The sequence below is a fragment of the Protopterus annectens genome, chromosome 2.part1 (genome assembly GCF_019279795.1).
Source record: "Protopterus annectens isolate FY-2018-M chromosome 2.part1, PAN1.0, whole genome shotgun sequence".
NCBI lineage: Eukaryota > Metazoa > Chordata > Ceratodontiformes > Protopteridae > Protopterus > Protopterus annectens.
Window position 1 is genome coordinate 408721323 of NC_056729.1, and position 26463 is coordinate 408747785.

Below are 26463 nucleotides of genomic sequence, written 5' to 3' on the forward strand. Positions count from 1 at the left end.
GTTCTGAAATCATCAAGAAAGGGGGCAAAATCCATGTGTACTAACGTGATACTTTTAAGCGTATACCCATCGGTCACTTAACAGACATAGGAGTGGATAACACTAGCAGGGGCCAACTTGCTATCTGAAGGATCTGAACAGAAAGCTCACAAAATGCATTTCTATTTCTACTCCAGCCAGTATCACAAGACAGTACATTTTGTTCACATGTCACACGATGCTCGCCTCAACTCCGAGTAACAGAACAGTAAAATATCACATCCAGGTTAGTAATTAGTCAAAATTCATGACATTAACGAGAATGACTCTTTTGTCCATAATTTCAACAATTACGACCGATTTGGAGCCTGATTGTGAGAGATTTGCAATCTGGTTGCAATAATATGCAAGTACCGAAGTATATTACATAGTGTATAAACTTAGCAAAAGATCTTGTATCCTTTTGGTTAAAGAAATCTTGGCTCAGCATTTCCAGCAGTTTGAAAATTTAAATCTAAACAGATTTTTTTTTCTAAAAAGTGCTGCTTAGAACAGAGATTCTCACTCCAAATAAGGCAACACAGCTTTTAACAGGAAGTAATGTGTGTGTGTGTGTGTGTGTGTGTGTGTGTGTGTGTGTGTGTGTGCTCGCCTGAAAGCACTTCCACTCTAGTGTATGTATTAATGGAAATTTCACATCTCTTTTGCACATTTAAGAACAGTTAACAGTTTTACATATCTCTCAAAACTGGGCATGCTGCGCAACTGCATTTTTGATATTCTGCTGATTCAGGCTGCCACTCTTTATCTATACCATAAAGGCTTTTTAAAGCTTCATCTAGGGAACCAAATAGCTTGTTTTCCTGGCAGCATGCAGTTATAAAAGTGGAATACAGCAGTTTGGCAGCTGTCCTCACTATCTTTCATTACATAACTATCTCCTGAAATGTCCTCTGAACATCAAATACTATGGCCTGCTAGAATTCTTAACTGGTTTTCGCTGTCCCACCACAGACAACACAACTTAATTATAATTTTTTTCAGTCACAGGACTAAGTAAATAAGAAACATTACACATGAAAGAGTGTTAAGGATACAAAAGTTGGTGACTAGAAGCTAATTTGAAATGTCAGTTTAGACAATGTGATTGGTTTTATGAAGGAAGAAATGGGAAGTGTATTAGTATTAAATGGCTGTAAGAAGTAATAAAAATGTGGGGATTGCTTGCTTCGTCTCTGCTACCTACCTCTTATATGGTAAAATGTATGAATCTTTTCTGCTTTAATGTCATTCTCTGTTGCAGTCTGGCATTCTAGCAAGCTCTGCAGGAGTAAGACTGTGCCCTTCCCATCCTCCCCTTAGGTAAATCTGTGACCCTGAGGCTGCAGCTGTAAGACTTGTTCTAGAGGTCATTCTGTATTAATGTCAAGGTCATCACTACCTCTTCCAATGCCAGAGTCTGTCTCCCCACCCAGTGTACAATTATTTCCTTTTGCTATTCCACTTTTGTCTTAGTGAAGTCTGTTCAAAACTTCTGATTCTTATTTTACGCCTCCACAGCACTCGGCATGGCCAAAGAAGAACTGCCGGCCATGACCATAAACATTTCCAGCTCTTTATCTAGTTTACACTTTAGTTCAGCAATCCCTCTACCTCACTGCATCTTTCAGTTCTCATGGCAGTGGGGAAGTGAAACTATAATTGCAGTCAGTTGCCAAAATGGATCTTCTTTCTAGGCTAGACAGCCTCCCCTTCAAGGGCTGCAACTGCACATCTATTTCTGATTTACATGCATTCTTAAGATTCTGTTATGTACAATACTAGCTCAACCAATGTTAGGTTCATAAAGAAGTACTAGGCTAGCGGCCCATGTGGGCCATTTTATGTCTAGTCAATTTCTCTTTCAAAGGTAAGAATCCTACTCTGTACCTTGGGTCTCTGAGGCAAACACTTTAACAATTACTCAACAACCCCCTTTAAGCAGGCATACCTCTAAACTGTTCACATTTTTACGTCATGTTTTTGGTCTGTTCCTCATAAAATCTGACATTCTGGCATATTATTGAGGAATGAACTCACTAAACGACAGACATTTGAGTTTCAGAGTTCATATCCTTTGGAAAATGCATTTTATTGCAAAATCTACTATTTTACCTACTGCATAAGTTTATAAGAGTAATAATTAACATCTGCCCCTAACTTTGGGTCTCTTCCACCTCATTTTATTTGGCTTTGTCCAGATTTACTGCATTAAGAGAGTGAGAGATATGTTATAGCAGGTATGCTTCATGACATCTTTCATATGCCTGACTCTGACTGTACCCTCTCCCATTAAGTGGAGTGCCCAATCCAACTCATATCCCTGTATATCAAAGTGTCCTTTAACAAAAGAGGTACCAAATGTCATTTCAGCAACTGCCCATATTTCAAATAAGTTACAAAAAAGACGCTTAACCAAGACTATTACATACCTAATCCTATAGAAAAATAGATATGTACCAGAACAGTCAACTGTGAAAACAAATGTAAGCAACCAAACTGTTCTAGGTAGTAGCACGTAAAAGCACAGGCACTCGAGGATAAAAAATCCACTTTATTCGATAAAAACCACAGTAGTTGAGTGCTTTCATCTACACACAGGTAGACTTCCTCAGAACAACTTCACAATTAATTGCTTGAGTTAATATAGACCCAAGCAGCCAATCCATTTACCTAGTTGTGTTAACAAGCAATAAAAAAATGTAATTAGAAAATTTAAAGTCATTAAAAATACTTTAAAGTGCTTTAAAGTGCCCTGTGCTTTAAACTGACAAATAAATACACTACTACCCTTACTAGGTGTAAGTCTGAGAACAGTGTGTAATATGTATGTTCCCTAAATATAACCAATAGCTTGTAACTCAGATTTTTAGTACTAAAATGAACATGTTCAAAATGTCACTAAAACTTTCTTGCTGTAAAATACAATATGGAAATTAAATCATATGTAATTGACAGTAGTGCCTTGTAGTCATGTATTAATGTGTATTATGGTCCAAAATAGGTTTAATTGAAATATTTTCGTTTAAACCAGGATACATGGAGGCATTCAATTTTATCTGCCACCTTACTTCTCTTTCACCTAGTTTTTTCTTGATACAACCCCCCCCCCCAGGGTTTGGATGTACAATCTCCAAAATGCCAAAAAGAAACCTGTCACAACTTTCGTTTCCTTTTAAGTGTTTCCATAAGGCATTTTTTTCCTCTCTCCTTTTAATACAACAATAGTGGTCGTATATCCTGTTTCGAAGGCATCTATCAGTTTTGCCTACGTAGAAACAGGCACATTTCGTGCATTTAGCTAGGTATACTATGTGGGATGTTCTACAATTACCCCTTTGGAATATAACTTCAGTAGAGTTAATGTCCTCTAACAACAACTTCTTAGTATTTATAATATAGATACACTGGTTACATGTCCCACATTTTTGTGTGCCCATCTGCATATCCTTCCTCTTACCGTCTTTAATTTTGTGCTCAAACTCATTTTTCAAATTAAATCCATTTCTATATATGAATGAAGGTCTTGTTCCAATAATATTATATATACTATTGTCTATTCTCAACACATTCCAGTTCCTTTCCACTATTTCCTTTATATCCTGTGTGTGAGGTGCAAACTGTAGGATACATGCCCCAGAATAATTATTGACATTGCTCTTACTATTATTCTCTGCCACTTCTAATGTATCTTGCACAACTGACCCCAAAATGGATTTGTACCGGGTGTCCCTATTACTGACTACATATTCTTTTAGTTCAGTAATCATATTGCCTGGATATCCCCTGGTTCTAAACTTCTCTCCTATAAAGTCCAATTCAACTAACAAGTCAGCAAAATCAGATGTCATCCTCGCTGCTCTGATAAATTGTCCCTTTATTATACTTCTTTTTTGTGACTAGGGATGGCAGCTGGTATATTGTAAATATGAGTCGCTGAAGGTGTTCTTTCTGAATATTTTAGACTTAAATCCTTCATGTCCAATACTTATACAAGTGTCAAGATATGATATGGAATTAGAGTCCATATTAAACGTGAATTTCAAGAAGTCACTTCTAGTGTTTAAATATTTCATGACCTCATTAAGTTTGACCTCTCCCCCATTCCAAATTATAAATACATCATCCAAAAATCTCGTGTATAGGTTAATATAACTTTTCCATTCAGTTTGCAAAATGTATTCATTCTCCCAATCTAGTAGAAACAAATTAGCAAATATGGGAGCACAAGCCGCTCCCATAGCTACCCCTTTGCACTGTCTGTAATATTCACCTTCAAAATACACATAATTGTGTGTTAACACAATGTCAATGAATTCCATCACTAGTAACTTCTTGTCCCAATCTAAGGTACTATACTTGTCAATGCTGTTGCTAAATTTCCTCATCCCTTCATCCAAAGGGATGCTGGAAAAAAGGTCTACTACGTCAATAGTGACCAGATGTATACTTGTGGTGTACAAGTCGGGTGTTAGTCTCCCTAAGAAGTCCCATGAGTCTTTCAATAGGTGTCTAGTGTTTTTATATGAAGGGTAGTAGTGTATTTATTTGTCAGTTTAAAGCACATGGCACTTTAAAGCACTTTAAAGTATTTTTAATGACTTTAAATTTTCTAATTATATTTTTTTTATTGCTTGTTAACACAACTAGGTAAATGGATTGGATGCTTGGGTCTATATTAACTCAAGCAATTAATTGTGAAGTTGTTCTGAGGAAGTCTACCTGTGTGCACATGAAAGCGCTCAACTACTGTGGTTTTTATCGAATAAAGTGGATTTTTTATCCTCGAGTGTCTGTGCTTTTACGTGCTGATACCTAATCCTATATCATTCAATAACAGAAACATCTGGAAATGCTTATAAGACAAATGTCACATATGCAACAGTTAACTACACAACAGCATCCATACAATTAGTAATGGCATGTCCAACAGTTTAGTGTTAAAGTGATAAAGCTGTACAATTACTCACATTATAATTAGAGCTAAACTACAAAGAACCATTACATCAGCTTGAATCACAAGCTCATATATGTCAGTAGCCTGGCTACAGCAGCTCGCAAATGACAGTCTGTGTGCACACCTTTTTTGTAATGTACATATCTGAGCTTATCATTTTACAAACTAATTTGACACTGTTAAAGAAGCAATGTTTACAGGGAGGCAAGCACCTCAGTACTACCCACCTCCACCCATGGAGGCCTCATAGTGTAACCACTTACATTTTATCATTCTTAGTTCAATATTGCTGCACCTCAGAGAAAAAGCAGACACATTTTGTGATGCTTGTCCGTTACTGCTCTCTCTCTCAGAGGTGCACTTGTCACCCACAACTCACCACCATGCAAAGTGCCTACAATATCTTATACTAAGAAGCGAGTAACAAAGCATGAGGAAATAACTTCAATTCTTATGCTAGGGAAAATTTGAATGTAGTTCAGATGTTCCATGCAAGCCATGTTGAAATCACATTTCCAAAGAGAGTACCTTCACCCCAAATGAACCTTACCACCTTAGCACATGCAATTTATTAAAAAAAAAATCACCTTCTAACACTTCATTTGCAAATTACATCTCAAAATATCCACTCTCACATCAAGAGAACAGTGGTAAAATGTCTTATAATATATCTAAAGTACAAATTTAGACTTTCCCCAAGTTATTACATTAGTACTTGTAACTGATTTAACTTGCAATTAGTTTTGTTCTTTTACAAATTCAAGCACTGTGTAAATCATAAATTATGAATCAATAGCCTCATAACATTAAAATGGGTTAAAGTAACAAATGCACAAAGAAGCAAAAGTCACTAACTGCTTCAATTTCCAATAACTTTTCAGTTTTTCTGTAACAGTATACCTCAAACTCTACAACACTTCCAACCAGTGTCATTAAAAAGGAAATAAAGTATCTCACCTCACTAGAAAAATCCATATAAAATGAATGTACCAAATGTGCTAGTCACCCTCAATCACATACATGTGTATTCAGTGGTAGATCTACTTTACAAGCTCGAAGTTTCAAAACTTCGAACTGCAAATGGTTGAGAGCATAAGAATGAAGTTTTGAAACTTCATAACTGTAATAAAAAAAAAATAAAAAAATATATATTTTATGTTATTGCAGGGTAGTCAAGCCTCCCACATCTAAATAAATATACCAACTCCGTGATCACACTACCGTGACGGAAATGTTAAATTTATCATTCAAACATTTTGAATGGAGATTGCCACACAGTGTGGCAGTTTCAAAACATCGATCTTATTGCAACCATTTGCAGTTTGAAGTTTTGAAATGTCAAGCTTGTGAAAGGAATCCTCTGTGGTTGCTGCTAGCTGAGTCCCTAATTATTGTCATTTTCTCTCCTGCTTGTCATCCAAGCAAAGAATATATAGGGGAAGCTACACTCTGAAAGAAAAAATCAATTACAGGTTTTAACTTAATCCATACTCATGGATTAAGACTACATCATTAAAACTTTTAACCTATTCATATGCTTCCTCGCCTCTACATAAAAGCATTATTTAAATAACAGTCTGTGTTTTTGTCACTTGCAGTGGCCAATGTGCAAAATGAAAAGTGAAGGGGTTTTTTTGTAATTTTTTTAATTATCCTTAAGTACCTTTATTAACTTTAGAGGTATGAGCACTTCACATCTTCCTACACTGTGTTACGCAAGCAATAATGTCAACAGCGTGTGTGTTACTGTGTAAATAACGCACACCAAGAGGTGTTCTAAGACCCAACACTGCAGGCGGAGAACCTGTACACCCCTGGAAGGGCATTACTTACATAATAACGTGCACCCTGGAGGGCATTACTGTGCTTATGGAATGGGATAGTGGTTAAATTATTTTGCATTTACTTACTGTTTTGCTTTTTTGATTAATATATATTTTTTTATGTAAAATACGTCTGGCATCTAATGTTTCAAACTTGCTGTAGTATATATAATTTTTCTTGGAATAAGTATTTTACATTCAAACTGTAAGTCATTTAAGCATTTAATATTCACACACACACACACACACACACACACACACACACACACTATATATATATATATATATATATATATATATATATATACATATATATATATCTATATATATCTGGATCTAGGATGTTTGCTCGAATGAGCAAACGTCCGAATCCATACCAACCGAACACACTTTAATGAAAGCATTTTTACTGAAAAAACGCTTTCGTTAAAACGTGTTACAAAAAAAAAGAAAAACACTGCATTAATGTTTTAGCAGGGGGGGGCTCTGCCCCCCTGCACACTCCCCCCCTACTTTCATATTTTTCGTCCGAGACCACACTACAGTGGGGAAAAGGAAATTTTCCCTTATCCGTACCGTAGTACGGCCTCAGCAACAGGCATACTTATGCGAAAGTGCTTCTTCGGTGAAAAGCACTTTCACATAAGTATGCCCGGCTATTTGGATTTCGGATGTTTGCTCATTCGAGCAAACATCCTAGACCCATATATATATATATATATATATATATATATATATATATATACAGACAAACCCACATACAGAGCAATTTAAGTACTTGATTAGTGAACACATCCTCAAATGTGTCATACAAATAAAAATATGTAATAAAAAAAATTGAATAAAAGGCATTGCAGACCCCCCTTTACAGTCTATGATTTTGCAGCATAAGATAGTACTGCTTTAACTAATGAAAATCAATGAAGTTTAAAGCCATCCAGTAATGCCAGACATTAAGACTTTAAGAGATCGAATGCATGTGAATGGACTGCCTGTTGCAGTCACAGCTGTTTCTGATTCTGTCCCTCTCTGCCTGTCTCTCTGTTTCGTTCACTGTATTTCCATCTCTTACACACACGCATGCATGCACACACACACACACACACACACACACACACACACACACACACACACACACACACACACACACACACACACACACACACACTAAAGTCATTCAAATTATATCACACACAATAGTTTTACTTTTCTTTTTATGCTCCAGATGGACTATCTGTTGCAGTCAGTTCTGTTTCTGTCATTCTCCCTCATTCACTCACTCTCCATCTCTCACATACAAGCAAGTACACATACACACATGCACACACTTTTCTTCTTTACTTCTTTTAATTTAATTGACATTTTATTTTCATTTTACTCTCACTAAACAGCAAAGCACTGTTTAGAGAACACAAGAATTGTGGTGGTTTGTTTTACCACAAGCAAACACACATAAGCAGACAAAACACACCATACTTTTCTCTGTCTCTTCACATTATACTTGCTAAACAGCAAAGCTGTTTTAGCTAGCGTAAAAACATGGTGACCGTTAGCTTTATTACTGTCAGAGCATCATGGCAAACTTGTTTTCAGTGAGAATAAGCTATACATCAACACCCTGCTGCAGACTTTTTGCTCTCCAATAAAGGTGGCGATGTACAGAATACACAAAAACATGAAACAAACATATTCAATTAAACAAAAAGACATTTTGAATACAATTACTTCTGATTCAGGTAAATAAAATTTCCCCCTTATCCTGCAGTATCAGCTTATTCAGACCCTGATAACTGTGTAACTTCATCAAATGCTAAACAGAGGTGTATGCAAAATGCCTTGATTTTGTCTACGGGATGATGCTGACAAGGACAACTTCCTGCTAATAACAATTCAAAAGATGCTTCTACATTCTCCACTGTTCAGCTGGCATGGTTAGTGACTTTAGTCTCCAAAATTATTATTGTGACACAGATAAAAAGCATTATTTCAGCCTAGATGCTCATTACAAGCAACCTAAATAAAAATTCTATCGGCACTGTTGGACTGTACTGGGCAGCCACGGTGGTGCAGCGGTTAGCGTTGTCACCTCACAGCAAGAGGTTCTCCGGTTTGATCCTTGGCTGGGGTGCCTTCTGTGTTGAGTCTGCATGTCCTCCCTTTGGTCCCGTGGGTTTCATCTGGGTACTTTGGTTTCCTCTCACATCCAAAAGACATGCTGTAGGTGGATTAGACTCTCTAAATTGGCCCTAGGTGTGCATGTGTGTGCCTTCCATGGAAGGTTGGGTACTGGGCTGGCAACTCAACACTGTACTCTACTGCTAATCATGAGCAGACAGGTGATCCGCTGTGGTGACCCCTAACTGGGAAAAGCCGAAAGAAGAAGAAGACTGTTGGACTGTACTCATACTGCCGGGCCAAAATGCTTTGTGTTGGCTACTTTTGTAAACTAGTGATCATGCTTAAAATTGTGAAAAACACAGGACTGCTTCACCCTGAAAACAGAAAAGTATATGACTGTATTGCAAATGGCTTCCAGGACAGAATATAGCTTTAAACCCACCTGAGGTATTCATATAGTCCATACATGGGCAGAAAGTCAATGTCTGTGAGAAATACATATGGTGTGTTAACATTCTTCAGAGCAATATTCCGGAGAAAGTTGACAGGATAGAACTGTCCCTCCTTGTACACAATGTGATAGCCAATGTTCTTGCGATTTTTCAGCACCTCAGAAGCTTGGGCATAGCGTAGGAATTGCTGCGCTTCTGCATCAGACATGTACAGAGCTAAACTCATGGGTCCATCCCAGTGCTTACAAATGGCCTCCAACATCTGTAATCTACAGTGAAAAAAGAATGACAAATTCATTACAATTAAAGGTCTACAAAGGCAAGTTTAATGAACAGTGAGTCTAAACTACTCAACAGTTTGGGACATTCTGTGGTCCCTTAGCATTCTTGGAAATGCGGTACGCTAGCTAACGTTTTGGAATGGACACCATTTTGGGCAGCTTGCAGAACACAGTAAATTTTGCAGTTGTAGTGCAACTTACGAAAGTAGGAGGAGTTTATTTCTTGAAGAGAGTGGTGAAGTGCTGGAAAAGCACAGACCACATAGGTATGAGAATAGACTAAACAGTGAAAAAAGCCTAGATACATATCCTGTGGGAACCACGTTTATCTAAATGAAGCTATCAAACTACAGCAAAAAGGAGAAAAAAATGAATCTCTTTTCTTTTTGCAATGCCCTTTTCCTCCTTTCTGAAATATTTTTCTTTCACTGAATTTGGATAACAATACATCTGTCCACACATATCCAACAAACATATTACTTTTAGGAAGAGATTAGAAGAAAGGTGGCTAGATCTTTACACCTTTGTATATGCTACCTAGTAATTTGACTGGAAAACAATGCAGAAGTCTCACATATAGTACACTTGTCTTTCCTTAGACCATAACAGTTTCATTTTTATTTAAGTTTCATATACCTAATGCCACATTTGGCATACACACTTCTGCTTGCTGATGAAATACGTGTGAAGGTGCCCTTCCACCTGTTTGCTGAACCACATTAAACTAAGACAGTCTCAGGCCATCCATGGAAAGGAAATTTGTCTTTGTATACCCTAACCTTAATGACCATCAAAAGACCTGGAGTGTCTTTCAATCCTGGGGTACTAGCAGCATAGATGAACACAAAATGTAACAAACATAATTTGGGCTGACTTAACAGACAGGTCAAATACAACAGATGTAAACCTAGGAAGAGACATTGAGTTTCAAGCCAAAGACATTATGCTACATGCTACAACAGCTGCAAGGTAATGAGTGAGTGGGAAAGGAAATTGTGAATGGTGGACCATGGGAATGTAGTCCTGCCTTCCAAGCCATCCCCATGACACTGATAGATACTGATGAAGCCCCATGCACATTTTCATGTGCTAGAGGATGGTATAACTGACCTGCACAGATTCTTTTAAAAGACAAGCTGACATAGTCTATCTTTTCTGTCACTACTGCTCCAGATGATACTTAGGTTCATAAGTGTATACTAGGCTAATGACCACAAGTCCTTTATAAGCCGAAGCTGACAACCCAAATGTGACCCACAAATTTGATTTACATAGGGGGTGATTTACTGACTGGCTCTGTCCATCAGTGGTGAATTTCCGATAACCCATCCATTAATCCAAGTTGTGCTTAAATAGGAATAAACAGGGACTCTGCTTCAAATGGATGGGCAGCCTGTTCCAAGTAATGAGAATTCTCTGAGAAATATATATATGTCTCTCCAAAATGTACTATTTATGTCACAAAAGCAAAATGTAGGCCTTTTAATCTAGTAGTTCTAATGCTGTTTGCTTTGAGGATGTGCAGAAAGTTCATCAAAATGGGGACCAGGGATGCCTTGTATGCCAGGTAAAGATCTCCTCTCAGAAGTTTGTATAATACGGAGTACAGAGACAGGGCTTTGAAGCAATCAGCGTAGGACATTCTTAGGCCATGTATTTTTTTTAAGGAACCTTTGTGGACATTCCAGTTGCTACATGTGCCCAGTCAAATAGATACCAAATGGGGAATTATACTCTCTGATAGGTCTGATGAGGGCAGAGTACAGTGATATGATGACCTGTCTAGACCTAGATGCCCTGCCCTTGCTTATACGTTGAGCAACATAGAAGGATTCTCTTACTACCTTAGACACATGTTGGTCAAAGGCTAGGTTACAATCTACATGAGATCCCAGATCCTGACTAGTGAATCAACTTTTAAGGGTGTTTCATTGATGATAAAGTTAACCAGGGTGGGAGAATTCTCAAATGGTAGTATAATGCATTTGTTAATATTGAGTTTTAAGTTATAGGTTCAGAGGTAAGTAGTAGGCTATTTTGCCTTGTGGGATGTTTTAAGGCTAGCCAGTTTCCTTTTTTATACCTAGTTCCACAAGTTAACTGACAATGCCCGAGTGGAGTATTCTTTAAAATGTTTTAGCCAGATCTAGGTAGGCATTATGCACCATTTTCCTTTCACTCATTGCCTTATTGACCTTTTCAAAGGAGTCCACAGATTCAGTAATCATGAACTTTTTTTCACAAAGCCAAACTGGGATGGATCCATTGTTTGGAAGGCTCCTGTGTCCTTGTTGACAATTTCTATGAGAATTCTTTTCATGGCTATCCAAATATGACTGGTCAGACTAATGGGTCTTTAGTTTCCAGGATCTGTTGAAGGTCCTCCCTTATGAAGGGAGATGGTCATCACAGTCCTCCATTCACATAGCACAAAGCCTGTTTTAAGACTACAGTTACATAATGACTCCAGGGGTCCTGATAAGTCAAATTTTAGACTGTATAGGATGCATCCTGCGATGTTATTGGGACCCACTGAGGCTGTGTTCTTGGCTTTAGTAAGTGCATCCAAGTACATGCCCCCTTAGTTATAAATTGGAGGGGTTACATTTGAGGGTATTTTTGGGGGGATGATTGAGGTCACGAGAGGGGGTAACATTGGAAATTAATCTTTCTGCTAACAGGTTAGCTATATTGCCAGGCTTAGTGAATGTGGCACAGTTCAGGACATTGCTGTGTGCTGCCCTTGCAGTTTCTGACATAATTGTAGAAGATCTAATTGTTGTCTTTCACCTGGGAGGCTATCTTTACCTCACAGTGAGATCTGCTTGACCTAAATAACCCTCTTAGCTGCCTATTTAGTTTGATGACAGTTTTTATCTTTATGGGAATTACCCTTCCTGATTTTTGCAATAGCTGTTTCCTTTTGTTGTATATCCTGTTTACTTTTGGGATGCCATCAGTGCAGTTTGTATTTAGGGCTAGTTCTGAGCTTACTTTTGGTAGGTACAGCAGCCTCTTTACAGCCACTGACATGATTGTACAGAGTTTCTGAGCATGACTCAACATACGCTGCTGTGTTCTCTGGGTTTGGAGGGCCACTCAATTTTGACAAAACTTCACTTAATAAAAGGTAATTTGCCTTGGAATAGTTCCTAACTGTCACTAGTTTTTAATGAGATTACAAAGTTGATTTTGAAAGAGATAGCTTTATGGTCGGACCTTACCACAGAGGATGAGGCATTGGGGGGGGGAGGAGATACTGCGCTCTCCCATGTATGTAAGCACGAGGTCCAGTATGTTGGAGCCTCTAGTGGGGGTATTCACGTTTTGGTTAAGGGTGTTTGTTATTTATCAAGTCCAGGAGTCTCTGTGCTTCTAGAATTGAGGTTGTGTATGATTCCCAGTCCATACATGAGTAATTATAGTCTCCCATGAGTAGAGTGTTAGGCTGGAATTTTAAGTGCCACTAGTAGGTCCAAGTATGCATTGCGACCTTCTTGGGACATGCAGGGTGACTCTATAGTTGGCTAAAATATGGTACTGGATTTTGTCTAAAGTGATCTGCATGTGGAACTCTAGCATATCATCCTGTTTGACCACCCTACAGGTATGCTTATTATTGATGTATATTGATATTGATGTATATTGAGACAACTCCACCTTTGGCTCTTGTTTGTGCAAATACTGGTCTATATGTGTGGAAGGCACTGAAACCCTGCACTGCTGGAGTCCTCTCTGCCATTTTAAACCATGTCTCTGTAACTGCATAGATGTCTATATTCTCGAGAGTGAGGAGGGCTTGGAGGGAGTATATATATTTTTTTTATTTAGGCTCCTGGCTTTGAGCAGTAATACCTTGAGGTTCAGTTCAGTTGATTTTGCTATGTCAGTAGGTTTGTCAATTGGCCGTTGCGTAAAAAAGGCACAATGAGGGTGAATACAATTTTAGCCAGTATATGAAAGTCTACAGGGGAAAAATGAAGACCATCCTTGGCAAAGGAATGTGGTCTGTTACCCATGTCCTCCTAAGCTGACAAATATTGGATTCACTTTGAATGACGGTCATTTGTTGAAATCAATCATTTTTTGCTCATACTGTGGCATAATCCTTGGAGATAGTAACACTGTGCTCAGTGCTAGGCTCTTACCAGTCTGAGACTCATTGTTTGAAAACTCCTTAATGTCTTTCTTCATATAGTCCAAGGAGGTGCATCTCAGGTCATTTACACCTACATGGACTATGATGGAATCATACAGGTACCTGTGGCGTAAAGACGCGTGTGTATGCGTGATTTGGTGGATTCTGGCTCCAGATAAGCAATTAACAACTATATTCTCCTTGTTCAGTCTGGTTAGAGGGGTATCAGTATATCTTACAATGAAGTCTCCTATGACGAGAGTCCTAGAAGTGTGCTTGCTTGCCTTAGGTGCTTAGTGTTTAGGGCTCCATCTGGCCATCTGCTTCTCCCTCTTTTACTAAAATGATCCTCTTGTACCTAATCAACATGTTTCAGAGTCCCATCATGTTCTTTATACAAAATCACAGTCTCTATTGAAAGACTTCAAGTAATTCACTATTCTTTCTGGGATTAGGTACACCCTGTTAACTGCTGCATGTACCTTATGCCTGCTGTGTTGTTGCTCATTTGTTTTTTTCTTAAGGCAGAGTACTTCCTTCCTTTAATTTATGCACTGATCCATGTAAAGTCTCTTGCCCTACACTCCCACCACAAACAGTTTTAGGATGCATAAGGTAAGCATATTATATTTTCTTCTTAAATCTTTTGAAATATGAAATCTGCCAATGTCTTGGCTCACTTCTGGAATGTCACTGCATTACAAAATTACTCTCAGCTAAAACAATGCAAATATGTTTCTGAATATGAACACTCTGAGGCTGTACTAAAGATCAAATGTAAGACTTCTAAAGTGGTAGTGACTAACTGCTACCCAAAAGTGTTGACCCTGACTGGATTCCTTGGTATTAATTTATGTAGAAGTAGGTATCTTAGAGTTCCAAAGAGCACACCTAATTTCCTTGTGACAGACAAGCGCATACTTTACTCAAAGTGAAATATCCTAACAAATTCTAATTAAAACCATCACATTACTAAGCTTCATAAGTTACTCCGACATATTATAGGCCTTATCATTTTATTCCATTTCCTACAGGCTTGTGCATGGTTACCTTTAATTAGCTTTCTGTGCTACACAACTTCTTTCACCATTAAAGGACTGGTAATACTACAAATACCTGATCAAAAGCTTTCAGCCCTCACTGTAACAAATAGGACCTGCTAGTATGATAGGTATCTGACCCACTGTGTCCCCTTACCTACGGAAGAGACATCCCTTGTAAGTCAAGTAATACAATAGTTTAGCCACCCTTGAAATGAGACAACATATGGATGCATATTCACAAATTCACCCCAAAAATGTGTGTTAAGGCTCAACTTGATTGTGACAGCTAATTAATTTACAAGTTCATGTCGTTGCACTAGTTACAATTCTCTGTAGTCTTCTAAACTGTCCATCTGATAATAATCACTCAAAATGTTTGCTATGAGTTGCATGAGTTTAGGGCACTGAGAGCCAGAATGGGTCTGAAGTCCTATGTTTTTCCAGTATAGATCCCACAGGGACAGCCATAATATGACAGGTCTGCGTGGCACCAATGAACATTCTGGTTGCCGAGTTCTGCAACTGCTGAAGATGTGCCAGATCACTATCTGTAAGCCCCAAGTAAAGGGCTTTATAGTAATCTACACGAGTAAGCACCAAAGCGAGGTCCGATGATGGTGGATGATGCTTGATGCAGGTATTACCATTTAGAAATCTGTGTTCATACTGCTAATAAAACAGCACTGCTATAAGAAAATAGCACTAAACATCATGACCTGGCTTCAGTATTATTCAGTCTGTGGGGAACCAAAGTCCTCTGCATATTCTGGTCTCCATGCCATGTTCTTTTAGGATCTGGCCACAGTCTGTTTGTCAATAACTTAAAGGTCAGGGACAATATTTGATTTAAAGACATGGCCATAGGGAGTGTTAAAAATATGAGTGGTTGCTAAAGGGTTTTAAGGAGCAATGTATTATCAAGGTATGCCTTTTTAAAAAAAAGATTTCATTTGAAATTGTGATCATGGGACCCTGACCTCCTTAACCTTATGCTGTTGTGGATAGCAAAGAAGTGAGTGCTTGTTCTGATCTACCTGTGAAGGGTGAGGTGTACAGAGAAGGAAAATGTTAAGAGTACATTTCAGTTTAATATGCTTTCATTTCAAGATAGATTACTGAGTGCTTTTCCATAAGTATCTGATGACTTACTTCCTGACAAGTATAAGAAATGCCAGCATGGCAAAAGTATAGAAAGTTCTGTTCTTTATAGATACATATTTTAAGGAATACAGAACTCATGCCTAATATTTAAAGTGATAAACACAGAGTCAGGACATTGTAGCAGAAATAATGTTATTGTGTTAACTTTTAATTGGTCGGTGGTTATACTAAGATTGCTATAAAATGGTGCTTTTAATCAGAAAAAATAAAGAATGTATGATTCTACTGTTTGAGGAGACAAGACCTTGATTTTCTAGTCTCCCATGTACATGCCTTTATTTGTAAAAAAAAAAAAAAGATTACTATTACCTGCTGAACTGTGTTGTGTGGAAATTATTTGGTATCATAACAGTTCAGTGCCATATATACTCGGATTTCCAAGCTTTTTGTGTGTTGCTGCATTACAAGTTGCCTCTGGGCCCATTGTGACAGGTTTTCTGTCTGGCAAGTTTCTAGCGTACCAATACATAATTTCTCTTTTTGTTATCAGCAGAGTTTAAGATCTCAACAGGTAAGCTTTACAATAACCTCTCCATTATATTTAATTGTATGCGAGTGGGCAAATTGTACATGTCTGGGAAATTGTATGTATGTGCAATTAACTATACAAAAAGCATAAAGTTTATTTCATTGTGTGCTAGTGGGGTCTTATCACTAAATACAAGGATGAAGTATTCTTGTCAGAAGGACAGAATACCTTTCTCACGTGTGTGAGTAGGGTCTAAGCAAATATAATGAAAAAGAACACAGAAGATTCCTTCAATATGAATCTGAGTGAATCTAATTACAATCGTATATCTATCCCTTTGGTATGAAAGTTTTTTTTTTTTTTATAATGGATGCCAGTACAAGTGGTTTATAAGATCCAGAGAATATGAAACTTCAGGCAGGTATATGTTTAATAAATAGAGAAGAGACCGGTATAGTTATTTGGTAAAATGGTCTGAGCTCGCTAAAAATGATAGAGCATTACAGTTTCCGGAAAAAAAAATAATTTTGTTAAGAAAATTTTAGAAAATCTAAAAAACAAACTAAAACAAAGGGTAATAAGGTACCAGCTCATGTTGGTCAGCTTTTAATGACTGGCAAGAAACTAAAAATAAGGAAAAAGAATCAACAGTTAGACGTCTAAAACATAACTCAGAATAAAGTCACAGTTGCAAGCAGCTAATAGAACAATACATTTATTATAAAAGAAATGATCATAGAAGAAGTGCCATTCCTTGGGTATTCATCCATTAAAAGATTAGAAAACTTTTCAGTTACTTAGCCAGAATCATCAGATAATGAATGTCTTTCTGTTGCCTTCTGCACACACTCCACCTTATGACCAGCCTGTGCCTCAACAAGCTGATAATTCTTCCTCCGTGAGTGGTTGCATGGAGGTGAATGCAGCAGAAATAACTACCACTTCCCAAATACAGCCAAAGTTACTTCCAACATTTCTAAGCATTCCCCTGGGTCAGTTTATAACACTAGATTCCATCAGCAGTGACATTTGGTACCTACCATAACACCATTAGAGCAAATATTAATGTGAACAGCCAGTTTAAAACAAATACATCACAAACACAAATTCAGAACTAAGTGTGATACCCATGCGTTGACCCAGTAATCAAGGAGCTTCAATTCTCACCAGTAGCACCAATGAGAGGCATCCACATTGGGAAGATAAGTACACATGCCGTAAAATACAATTTCCCTTAAGAGCACACCGATATCACAGTCAGTCTGGAGCTGGTTTCTCTCTCTCTCTCCCCAGATCCCCAATAAGACTCCCCGCTGGCACAGCTGTAGGGTTCAGATCTCAGCTGAGTGGTCAAGCCAAATCCTCCAGCACCCTCTCTGTCCAACCAGTGCTTCATGTCCCTTCCCAAGTAGCTGACCCACACACACACTTTGACATAGGATTTATATACAAATAGACACTCCTGGGGAAGGCTGGCACAGGTTCACTAGCTATGCCTTCTTCTGCCCAGACTATAAGGTAGAAATAATTGCCACCAACCACTATTTATCAGCTGCTAATAAGGCCCTTCCCAAAGGGTAACCAATTCTACTGTGAAATGTTACTGTTATGCAAACAGTAAGTGTGATGAACAGCAAAGCTACTGGAGGGGCTTGTACAGTATCACCAAATACATGCAAATACCATAAGAGCTTAAATTATCTCTACACAAAACAGCCATGGTTAAAAGGTTTAAAAATATTTAATAATAAATAAAAACACAAGACAATGCTCATTAATTCAACACAGTGACAATAGAGAGTTCAGAAATCACAGGAAATACTTTAAAGCAACACTGTAGGACAGTCCGACAAATATAGAAAACAGCTAGACTAATCTGGCTATATTCCTATCTATCTCTAATAGAAATACTATGATCTCAATCCTACATACAAGACAAAGTGCTGGTGAGTTGTTGTCAGCTTCAGAACAAAATACAAAATGCACTTCTTTCTTTCTGAGATAGTCCTTAAATTGATAATATGCATTACTGCCGAGTTATTTCAGATTACATCATTCTTCTCACTTCTGATTTAGTTCCCAGGCTAACAGAACTCAAAATTTAACATTTCTTTGTGATCCACAGCTGCCAGGAAGTCGCAGCAATAAAATACACTTTACATGTGAAATCTAGTAATTATCTCTGTCTCAAGACAATAGAAAGAATGTCCAGCTGCAGACATCCTGTCTCCTAGCTTGAGATCACACACAGTTATAAAACTCTTTACCTGTCAGCTTTCTTCCAGCAGGATGCACTGTGGTTACATTTTTTAAGCTCAGCACATAACACAGTTTTCTTAGATTTGTCAAACAAGCCTGTGGATCATATTAATATTTACAACAACATATAATTATTTACAAAATTCTATCTAGCTGGGCTGGCAGTCTCTCAGTTTATCACAGTAAGCATGTGAGAAAATTAAAAAGATTTCCTAATAAAAGTTCTCCACTACAAACGAATACTTTGAAAAAGATTAAGCAAGTTATAACCCAGGTCCAAATTGTTATATGGAGAGGAATATCAATGGACACCACCTGCCAAAAAATGCAGAGGAAGAAATATATTCTGATTCTTCTACTGATTTTGATATACCTCCTGCACAATTACATCCATTTCGAGAAATAACAAATCCGGCATCAGCTAGAGATAGCGAGGCTGAACCCACTATAACAGTAGTGCGTTCTTGGATGGCAGTGGATTTTCAAACCAGTGCAGACCCCCCCCCTCCTATTTGGGCACATTCTGTTAAATATGCAAAGATCTTTGAAGACACACAAATTTACAAAATACTGAAATTTTGAAAGCAGTATTAAAAGAATATACATCACCTGACATTCTCAGAAAAATATGGAAAAATCAAATATAGATGAAAAAATCCCAAAACACAGATAACATATTTTTGACTCCTAGGAACAATTTATTAAAAGCCATTACTGCAGCATACTCCCCAGACCCTAACTGGGCATGAATTACAGCTATTATGCAAAAGGAAAGTGAATCTACTGATACATATTTATAATGTATGATAGATGTGTCTGAAGTCATCTCCAGATATCCAGAGCCTACAAAAAGTGCATAGCCAGTGGGCTGTCAGCAGCATTTATAGGAGGATTGTTGCCTCCCACACAAAAGCAAATTAAAAAGTTTTGCAATAAATTGCAAATCTAGTACAATATGTGGCAGACAATATACTTAGGGAACAAAAAGAACAAAGTAAAAGGTTAGCAGGTGTGATGCCCCTGCACAGGCCCAATAACCAAGGAGGCTAAATCCTTACCACTAGCATCAGTGAGGGATGTACACATTGGGAGGATGACAAGTATACACACAGTAAAGTACAATTTCCCTTAAGAGCACAAAGAGATCACAGTCAGTGTGGGGCTGGTTTCTCCCTCTTAATCCATATCCCCAATAAGATTTCCCACTGGCACAACTATAGGGTTAAGATCTCCACTGAGGGATCAAGACAAGACCTCCAGCACCCTCTCTGTCCTACTACTGCTTTGTGTCCCTGTCCAAGCAGCTGACACACACACACACACACACACACACACACACACACACACACACACACACACACACACACACACACACACACACACTTTGAGATTTGATTTATATACACACAGACACTCCTGGGGAAGGCTGGCACAGGTTTACTAGCTATACCCCCTTCTGCCCAGACCATAAGGTAGTTATCACTGCCACCAACCACTACTTATCATCTACTCTAATTCCCTTACAAAGGGTGCCCAATCCTACTGTGTAATGTTACTATTATTCAAATGTTAAGTGTAACCAACAGCAAGGCTATTGGAGTGGCCTATGCAGTGTCACCAAATACATATGCAAGTACTCCAAGAGCTTAAATATCCCTAAGCAAACCAGCCACAATTAAAAGGTTTAAATATATTTAATAATAAAAGAACAAGACAATACTCAACACAGTAACTACAGAGTTCAGAATCGCAGGAAACATTTTAAAACAATATTGCAGGACAGTCTCAAATAAATACAGAAAACAACTAAACTAATCTTTGCTATATTCCTATCTATATCTAAAATATAATATGCCCTAAATAACTTGCTTACAGAGCAAGGCAAATGCAGATGATAGATGTTTCTAGGTCCAAGACAAGATACAAAATGCACAGCCTGTCTCTGAGAGGGTTCTTAAATTACTATCGAACATTACTGCTGAGTCAGCTTGGATGACATCACTATCACCTGCCTTCAGTTCTCAGACTAACAGATACCAACATAATTGTATCATCTCTGTGTGAGAAGTACATATGTCTCAGATGTTTGCTATGAACTGGAAGTCATAAAACAACTGAACACTTTTATATTTGAAACCTACTAATTATTTCTGTTTCAAAACAATAGGAAAACATCTAGCTCTAGGCATTGTGTCTACTTGCTGCACTGAAATTGAGATAACATAATTGTGAAACTCTTTACTTTTCAACTTATTTTCTTGAAGTTTTGCAAGTTAACTGTATGTTCCAGCTTCTACTATTAACACATACATCTGTACAGGTATATAGTTTATTTACATTACTGTTCTTTTCCAGTAGGATACACTGTGGTTACATTCTTGAAGCTCAGTACATAACATACAGTTATCTTACATTTGTAAGACAAGCATATGAATTATATTAATATTCACAAATGACATATGATTACATACAAAATTCCAGACAGCTGGGCTAGCAGTGTCACAGCAGGTATTAATCTCCAAAAGTTTGATACTGACTCATAGGGAAGGGGAAGAAGAAAGTGTGGAGAAGAGGAAGATTCTAATTTTTCCAAACACAACCCCAGGACAATATCAGCAAAACTTTCCCCATGCATCACCACAGATACTGCCAGGGATAACACTTTTAAATACTTGTTTTAATTGTGTTCAGTCTGGACATTGGCAAACTTAGTATCTGATATCTCTACAGCAAACAAATTTACCAAACTTTCAGGCATCTCAACAAGCAGAGAGAGATCCTCCTGCATGGAATACTGCTTAACAGCCACCAATGTGGCAACAAAGTCATTAGGACATCCATGAGCAGGAACCATGATTCCTTTCCTTGGTATCAACTGACCAGGACAGTCTTTTTGTCAATGTCACAGTGCAAAATTCATCTATCCCATTTCTCGTTGATACAAGACCTGCTAGGTCCATGATTACTTTAGCAAATGCTGAACACCTATCATTTTCTGAGCATACAATTCAGGGTGTGGAAGAGGCCAGAGTCCCTTTAGACTATCCATGAACAAAACCTGTTCCTATTCTAATTGGTCTACTAAAAGAACAGCATGCTTTTATTGCAGGAAATTCTGCTCCTTTACATCTGTTAAGACTTATACGTAAATTACAATGCACTTTACTGTACACCAGATGGAGTATTTTTTAGATACACCTAATGAATCCTTAGGATTATATTCAAATACTATTTGTATAAATGCAGATGCCTTTTTTGCTATTCTAACATCAGAACAAGATGTAGAAAATGCTGGCTTGGAGGAATTAAACGTAATCCCTCAACAGTTATGGGGTTCGCATGAGAATAATGTAGGTCTTATAAAAGCTGCAGAGCTTGTGCATAGAACACTGAAACCTGCCTATGGTAGTCCGGTGTACTTTTAATTGAAATACTGTTAATTGAACTAGGGAAATGCACATCACAGTTTATGAACATATTTATTTCATTCCCTCCAATGGAACTCAGGAAGTTTGCACTGTAACATCCAATGGGCATATTGAAAGAATCAAATTTAAGTCCTCACATTTCAAACAAATGCACGTATCTCTGGAACCATAGTCATTACTAAAGCAGTGTAAATATCAAACTCTTCAGCACAAACTATTTTTACAGTGGAAGTATTCTTTAGGTTCTAGGTCTTAATCTGGATTTTATATATCACTATAAACACAAACTATTAAGTTTGTAATATTTTGTAAACAACTTGCATCTCAGCAACACACAAACCAAAAGCATCATTTTATTTGTCCAGCTGAGAGCTTTCATATAAGGCAAAGCAGTTCTGCATGTGCTACTTGGCTACTGAGATATTTAGAAGCATATGAAATTTATGACAATATAAATAAATATTATATGGACAATTAATATGTCTGACTAGACAGAGGTCAAATAACACTACAGTTGTGTTTGCCATTGTTTAAGTTTTAAGATGACATTTTAATACCTTGTATGTTGCATGGTTTTGGAATTATCAATGCAAATATGAATAAGCAATATCTGATGCCTAGAGGTGTCGACAGAATGCAACTGCAGAAATACCCGTAGCTGTCAATCGGCTGTAATGAGTTGTGCAGCTGAGAACAAGGACATTAGAGATGCTTAGTATAGACAAGCAAATGTATTCAAGAATAACAAGTGCTACTTGTTTTCAGTGTTTGATGATATTAAAAATTTTAATGTTAAAGTTAATGAAGAAGATGAATTAGCTTGGTTAAAAAGAAAAAAAAAATAAAGCACTAATCGTGACTTTTTTCAGTCAAAGGTGTGTGCTTCTTACATTTTATCCCAGTCTGAAGTCGTCTCTTATGGGTTGAAGAGGCCAAGTTTTTTTTTTTTAAATTTTATTCAGTTATTGTTTTTTTAATTCAGTTATTCGTTACCTTTTTAAATTTGTCTAGCCTCTGGTGTTGTCTTCTATTCTTACGATAAATCCAAGCAACCAAGTGGTTTCCAAAGAAAGCTCCCTGATACTGTTTTTTCTCTGCTTGACACCCCTTCGAACCAAGTGTCTGGCGATGGTAAATGATCAGTGAGTAAATAAGTCCTTACAGCTAGGCTGAGTGAATAAAGTTTTTTTTTACTCAGTTTCTGTTTTTACTATTTAAGTTATTTAACAACTTTCTGTGCTTAGATAACATTTGGGCTTATGTTATACAGCAACCTTCTGGGAATGAACTTTTGGGTGTAAACATGCAATGGGCTGACCTACAGCAGAAAAGCATACTGCCACTCAGTAAATCATTATAATGTATAGAATAAAATGTAAAGCTACAGTACTTTTTTGGCAGGAGGGCTGCACTCCCTGCCCTATATGAGGATTCTACCCCCATATCCCTGATCTTGAAATATACTTCCCTTTGAGGGTGGACAGATCATGAGAAAAAGGACATGGATTTTTCTTGGCTATGAGTTTGTGTGACCTTAGAAGTAGAATTACAGACATCAGGAGTAAGACAGAAGACCCCCTCTCTACACACATACAAACACATTTGATGCACAAGCTCCCCCTGCAAACCATCTTTTCATGTTCAGTCTTTGGTTAATATGCAAAGAGCAGGTGTAGTGGTAGGGACATATAATCATTAGCTTAGCAACTGGAAAATGCATTTTTGGTAAGGAAAAGTAGATACAAATTCCCCTAGTTTAAAATAGCATTCAACATATTTTTCTGACGGAACTGTTTCTTAACTGTCATTAGTTTTTGAGCATTTGTTAGCTATTTTCTGTCAGGGTTGCCTTTTTGTTTATTTGTAACAATGTTTTACAATACCTGATAACCATTAACAAAAATATGGCATGACAGTATAAATAAATATTGGTGATATCTTTATTAAAATCTTCTAGTCATGGTCATGTCCAAAAAATTTTTAATCCAGTCTGTCTGTAGACTTAACCTACATTTTTCCTCATTCTCATTAGAAAACATTCTTTGTAATCTAGCTGGAGCGTGAAAGTATCCATGGAGATATCTCCATGTGAACATTTGCAATCTATGAGACATTGTGGCATACCTGAGCATCAAGCACGTTTGTTCCCATTCATTCCTAGATACCTGGAAATCTACAAGCTTTAGCCAGCTTTCTTTCTACTTGTCCTTCGCTAGTTCTTTAAATTTCCCTAATATCCTACAGACCTGGCCAGCCAATCACTTCTGCAGACTTTGAGTCTCTCTTGCATCCATTACCTACTTTAACTTATAATCACTGGCTTTTCCTTTCACTTGATTTCAATGCTTCATGACTTCAATAATTAATGCCTGAATTACCAGACTGTCCATGTAAAAAACTTAAATTTATCCTCCACCTCTCTCCAGCATCATATGCCCTCAACACTCCAGAATTTTAAGGACTTTTTTGCCAATATATACATTGCCTTAAACTTTGTCAAATTTCCTTGCTCCAAAAGGGACCAAAGATCCCTACCCAGTATGTGTAACTTATATTCCTCAGAGGTTCATAGGAGCTTATTAGGCTGACATCTCAAGAGCCCTTACAAGCCTAGCCAGCTTTACCTAGATTTTATTCAGTTTTCTATAAGTAGAGGAAAGATAACAAGGGTGAGCAAGCAGGGTTTTGACAAATCTTTATAGACTGCCTCTGTCTATAATGGACATGGAGGCCTTTCCTGAACACTTTTTCTTTATTCTGTTGCAGCAAATATTTGAGAATTAAAGTTTTAACTCCTCGTTCATTGTAATTATCCCAAAATACAAAGGGGCACAAGTTATTTCGACTGTTAAGTGCTTCAATATATAGTTGCTTCAAGCAGGGGACATAAGGTTCTTGTAGATATAAATAATAAAGAGTTATTTGTATTGGTTGATAATAGTGTACAGTCTTGGGTTCCCAAACCCCTCATCTGCAGATACTCCGCAGTAAAAGTAAAGCAGGCAGATTCTCTTTAAAAAGTGACTTTACTATGCTTAAAAATGATCAGCAACAACTTCAGATCACTAAATAAAAAAGCTTCATTTACTTCAAATTATGTAAATCACTGCAGTGCCTTCAAAATCAGTGCTCATCCTTCATCACACATTACCTAGTTGTAAATGACACTTCCTAAACACAACCTGTGTATGAAATATTTGTTTGGCCCATCATCATTCTCTTATACTTCACAGACGGCCTACTGTAAAGTGTTCTGCCTAACTTTGTGACTAGGCTGGTGACCACTGTTACTGTAAAAAGCACAGCACTAAAATTGTCCATTGAGGTTCTGTACCTACATTAAGAAAACAGAAGTTACATTTCAATGTTAATTGAACTTATCTTCGCTACTCTGTTTAGTAACCTCGGCTACTTTATTTTAACATATGCACTGGGCGGTATGGGATACCTTTGTCACAGCAGCACCACACTTGCCTCAACCTAGTATATTATCAGTAAAACAAGGAAAGACAAGCTGTCAAAGCCTACATTTTGCAGAAGTTACTGACATTAAAACTTTTCATTAATAGAGAGTACAAAGTCCTAAATATTATCAGAGTTTCTCTCTTGCAACACACCTGAATCAGCTGAGTTCTTCTCCTTGCTACTTTAACCTGCTAATGTTGTGACGTGTGATACATTAATCAATGTTTAAAAAGCTGCCTTCAGTATTTCAATGCTTTGTAATGCTGCTGCTTTCTGCACAGTTCTGCAAATATCAGGGCTGTCTTTGACTGTTCTCAAAAGAATTCTCAAGTGCAATAATTTAGAAATAGTACTTTGTGCTTCATAAACTTATTTTTCCATAATTAAATGATGTACAATTCTCAAGAGTAATATTATGCTAATGAGCCTATATAAATGACAGTTACAGCCAGAAATTGAAATGCTAACATGTTATAGCCATATTTTATTCTTCTATATAATCTCAACTGTCCTACATCCCTGTAAGTCAAGATTACAATTTGCCTTCCCCCAAAATGGTATTGGGGGGACACCTTTCAACCTCTTAGAGCAAGAAATCTGGACAAAGCCATTTATAAAAGTGGGGCAAAGGCCCAAAAATAGGGACAACTTTTAAATACTGCTCTTACATGAATTTTCTGAAGGGTATGAAGTCTGAAACTCAAATGTCTGTCATTATTTTCTAACTTCACTCTTTAATGAGTTGCCACTAATTTACCAGAAAAACCCAATTTTACGAAAAACAGACCAAGAATACGAGGCAAAAATCTGGACATTCTGCGGAAATCTGTACAGTTGGGAGGTATATGTGG

General features: G+C 37.4%; 2 protein-coding genes across 3 annotated transcripts in view; one reads left to right on the forward strand and one right to left on the reverse strand.

The window, feature by feature from the left end:
- NAF1 (nuclear assembly factor 1 ribonucleoprotein) overlaps nucleotides 1–26463 on the forward strand; it is a 1472570-nt gene that overhangs the window by 254521 nt on the left and 1191586 nt on the right. The window lies entirely within an intron of this gene.
- The window catches only part of LOC122794083 (LARGE xylosyl- and glucuronyltransferase 2-like), a gene marked incomplete at its 3' end in the record, with an annotated part of 516130 nt that continues 499025 nt past the window's right edge, over nucleotides 9359–26463 (reverse strand). The window contains 1 exon segment of the mRNA XM_044062221.1: nucleotides 9359–9637. Coding sequence (XP_043918156.1) covers nucleotides 9359–9637 — 279 coding nt within the window.